We start from the raw sequence: 3,010 nt of genomic DNA, 5'->3' as shown, positions 1-3,010 counted from the left end.
GGGGCGACCCCCGGCTCCCAGGAGCCACCTGTGCACGTGGGTGACGCCGGGACCACTGACCTGGAGCCGCAGGAAGCGGGGGGCTGCGTAGCTGGGCAGCGTGGCACTGGTGAAGGCGTGGAGGCTCTCGCCATCGAAGGTGGCCCCGGCCTTGAGGCGGATGGCCGCCATGCCGCACCGGCCCTCGCACCCTGCGGACAACGCCCCACTGTCACTTTGGGCAACCAAGGCTCCTTTTGTTCTTCTCGGTGGCCGCTTGGACCATTTCGGGGACCTGTTGTGTGCCCAGAACAACACTGGGCACTTAATTTGGGTGAGTGTGTCCCATTTTTGCCTCTTTTGTGACCACTTGGACCATTAACTGTTTGCCCAACCAGCAACTGACACTTGCTTTGGGCAGCAGAGTCCCCTTTTAGTCTTTCTGATGGCCACTTGGACCATCATAGAGACATGTCAGTTGCCCAAAATGCCACCAGATGCATCTTTTCAGCATCCAAGTCCTATTTTACCTCTCCCGGTGGCTAGCTGGACCATTGCAGGGTTACGTTGTGCACCCAAAACAGTATTGGCCACTTGGTTTGGGCAACCAAGTTTCCCCTTAGCCTTCCTGGTGGCTACTCAGACCTTCACAGGAGCCCACTGTGTGCCCAAGCCATGCCAGAAGCGTACTTTGGGTCAGTAGGTCCCACTTTAGCCTCCTTGGTGGTCTGCTGGACCATTATGTTGACTTGTTAGTTGCTCCAATGGACACTAGATGCTTCTTTTGGGCAACCTAGTTTTGTTTACTCTTCTCGGTGGCCCTTTGGACCACGGTGGAACGTAATCCTGAGCCTAGAACAAGAGCAGACTCTTCGTTTTGGGTCAGTATGTCCTGAAGTGGTCAGGAGTTGGACCTACATGATCATTGTAAGCCCCTTCTGTTCTCTTTAGGTTTCTTGGTGGCCATTTGGCCTATGTGGGGACACATGACGTGGCCAGAACGTCGCCGTATTCTTACTTTGGTCCAACCCACGCCCCTCCTGTTCCACCCAGAACTCACCTGGTACGGACACCCCATAGACGTTGACCTCCTGGATGAAGTTCACTGTGGCAAGAGTGGCCTCCACTTCGGTCGTGGCCACGTTCTCACCTTTCCAACTAGAGAAGGGATGAAGCTGTGAGGAGGGGTTTAGGCTGGTTGGTGGCATTAGCCACGGAGACAGCGAGGATTTGGGACACGTTACCGAAAAGTGTCTCCAACGCGGTCCTGGAAGTAGATGAACCTTTCGTGGTCGATCATGAGGAGGTCACCACTGTTGAAGAAGGCATCGCCTTTGACCAAGACATTCTTCAAGATCTTCTTCTCTGTCTTCTGGGGATCACCCGCATAGCCGTGGAAAGGGGTGTTCTTGGTGATCTTGATGACCAGCAGCCCTGTCTCGCCTGCAGGGAGGGAGAGGATGGGTGGAGGCTGGTCAGGAAGGGCTTGGTGCCAGCAGATGGCACTGCCATGCTCGGGGCTGACCTGTGTGTTAATTTGAGGGGTTTTGGGTGGCTTCCAGCCACCATGATTATGGTGATAGGGACCAAGAGGTGGCTCTGGTGCATCTCATCCTTCTCAAGAGGGTTCGTCTCTTACCGGGGCGGGCCAGGACACAGAGGCCTCTCTCATCCCTCACGGGCCGATCCTCCTCCACGTTGTACTTGATCAGCTCAAAGGGAGCAAAAGTCTGGAGGGCAGAAGAGGGACAAAGACACAAACTGGTGGGTGGAAGAGAACCTGGGGGGGTGAAGAAGAGCTAGGGCTGAGCTTCTGTTTGTTGTTCACAAATGCCCCTCCACCCCAAATCCCACCGTCCTGGGTGGCTGTGGGTTCTCCAGCCACGCTTATCGCCCTTGATCGTTAAATTCCATTAATTGAATAGAGCCAACCGTTGACGAAACTCCTCATGGTCTTCCAACTGGAAGTCCCTGTGGGACAGTGCTGAGTGCTTCAGCTGTAGGGAAAGGGTGGAGAGAACGTTCGTGTTGGAGCTTTTGCTGGTTGTCACTGAGAAGTGACACCAGCGTGGCCTTTTCTCGGGGCTATAGAGATGTCCAGGTCACCATGGACACCAGAACCACACTGACCAGAGTCAACACTGGCCAACCAGGTGGAGGGGACTCCTTTTGGATGTGATCTTGGAGATCCTGCTTTTATATTGACCCAACCTGGTAGACAGCAGTGGCTTCTCCATGGAGGTCACTGTGAAGGGCGTATCCTGGAGACCTCCCAGTCTTAGCATCACCTCAGCTTGAGGAGCAGGAGCGGTCTCCTGAAGGCACTTGGCTCCCCCCCCCTCAGCCACCGTCACCCTCACGGGTGGCTCACCTTGAGGAACACGTTGGCTCTGCCCACAGCCCCGATCTTGCCGGTGTAGTTGATGAACCCGGCGTTGCCCTCGGTGGCCCCGTAGAACTCCCAGATGGAGACGGGCCCGAAGCGCTGGAGAAACTCCTTCCACACCTCGGCCCGCAGGCCGTTGCCCAGGGCCATGCGCACCCCGTGCGCCCGGTCGTCGGCGCGCTGGGGGGGTGACAAAGGGAGGGACCATCTCGGGGTGTGCCCCCCAGGACCAGGGCTGGGGTTCGGGCTGGTGAGGACTTTACCTTGGGCGCGTTGCAGAGGTAGCGCACGAGCTCGCCCACGTACTGGATGACGGTGACGTTGTAGCGGCGACAGTCGTCCCAGAACTGGAAAGCGGAGAACTTGGCCCGGAGGACGCAGGTGGCTCCTGGGGTACGTGGCAGGGGTGTGGGTAAAAGGCCACTTTCCTCTTTTTTCCCTTTTCTCCACCCACCCATCTCCATCCCTCCATCTCCAGCCCTCCCTCCATCTCCATCCCCCCTTTTTGCCTGTCCTTGCCTGCGCCCCGTCCCTGTGCTGACCGGGCCGTGTGGGCCGTGGTGGGTACATACCAACCTCGAAGCACCCTCCCAGCCCAACGAGCAGCCCAGCCGAGTGGTAGAGTGGCAGCGTTGTGTAGATGAC

At 57.3% G+C, this 3,010-nt stretch overlaps 1 protein-coding gene across 1 annotated transcript in view; it reads right to left on the bottom strand.

Moving 5' to 3' along the window:
• Window positions 1–3,010, bottom strand: part of LOC103778125 (very long-chain acyl-CoA synthetase-like) — a gene marked incomplete at its 5' end in the record, with an annotated part of 4,550 nt that overhangs the window by 810 nt on the left and 730 nt on the right. Inside the window, 7 exons of the mRNA XM_008945696.1 lie at window positions 61–191; window positions 1,040–1,137; window positions 1,224–1,422; window positions 1,619–1,709; window positions 2,351–2,545; window positions 2,629–2,753; window positions 2,938–3,010. The exon at window positions 2,938–3,010 is cut by the window's right edge and continues 10 nt beyond it. Coding sequence (XP_008943944.1) covers window positions 61–191; window positions 1,040–1,137; window positions 1,224–1,422; window positions 1,619–1,709; window positions 2,351–2,545; window positions 2,629–2,753; window positions 2,938–3,010 — 912 coding nt within the window. The remainder of the gene's footprint in view (window positions 1–60; window positions 192–1,039; window positions 1,138–1,223; window positions 1,423–1,618; window positions 1,710–2,350; window positions 2,546–2,628; window positions 2,754–2,937) is intronic.

This window comes from Merops nubicus, unplaced genomic scaffold, assembly GCF_000691845.1.
Source record: "Merops nubicus isolate BGI_N331 unplaced genomic scaffold, ASM69184v1 scaffold25178, whole genome shotgun sequence".
Lineage (NCBI taxonomy): Eukaryota > Metazoa > Chordata > Aves > Coraciiformes > Meropidae > Merops > Merops nubicus.
Note: the sequence above shows the minus strand (reverse complement) of the source record. Positions and strands in the feature narration are given on the sequence as shown.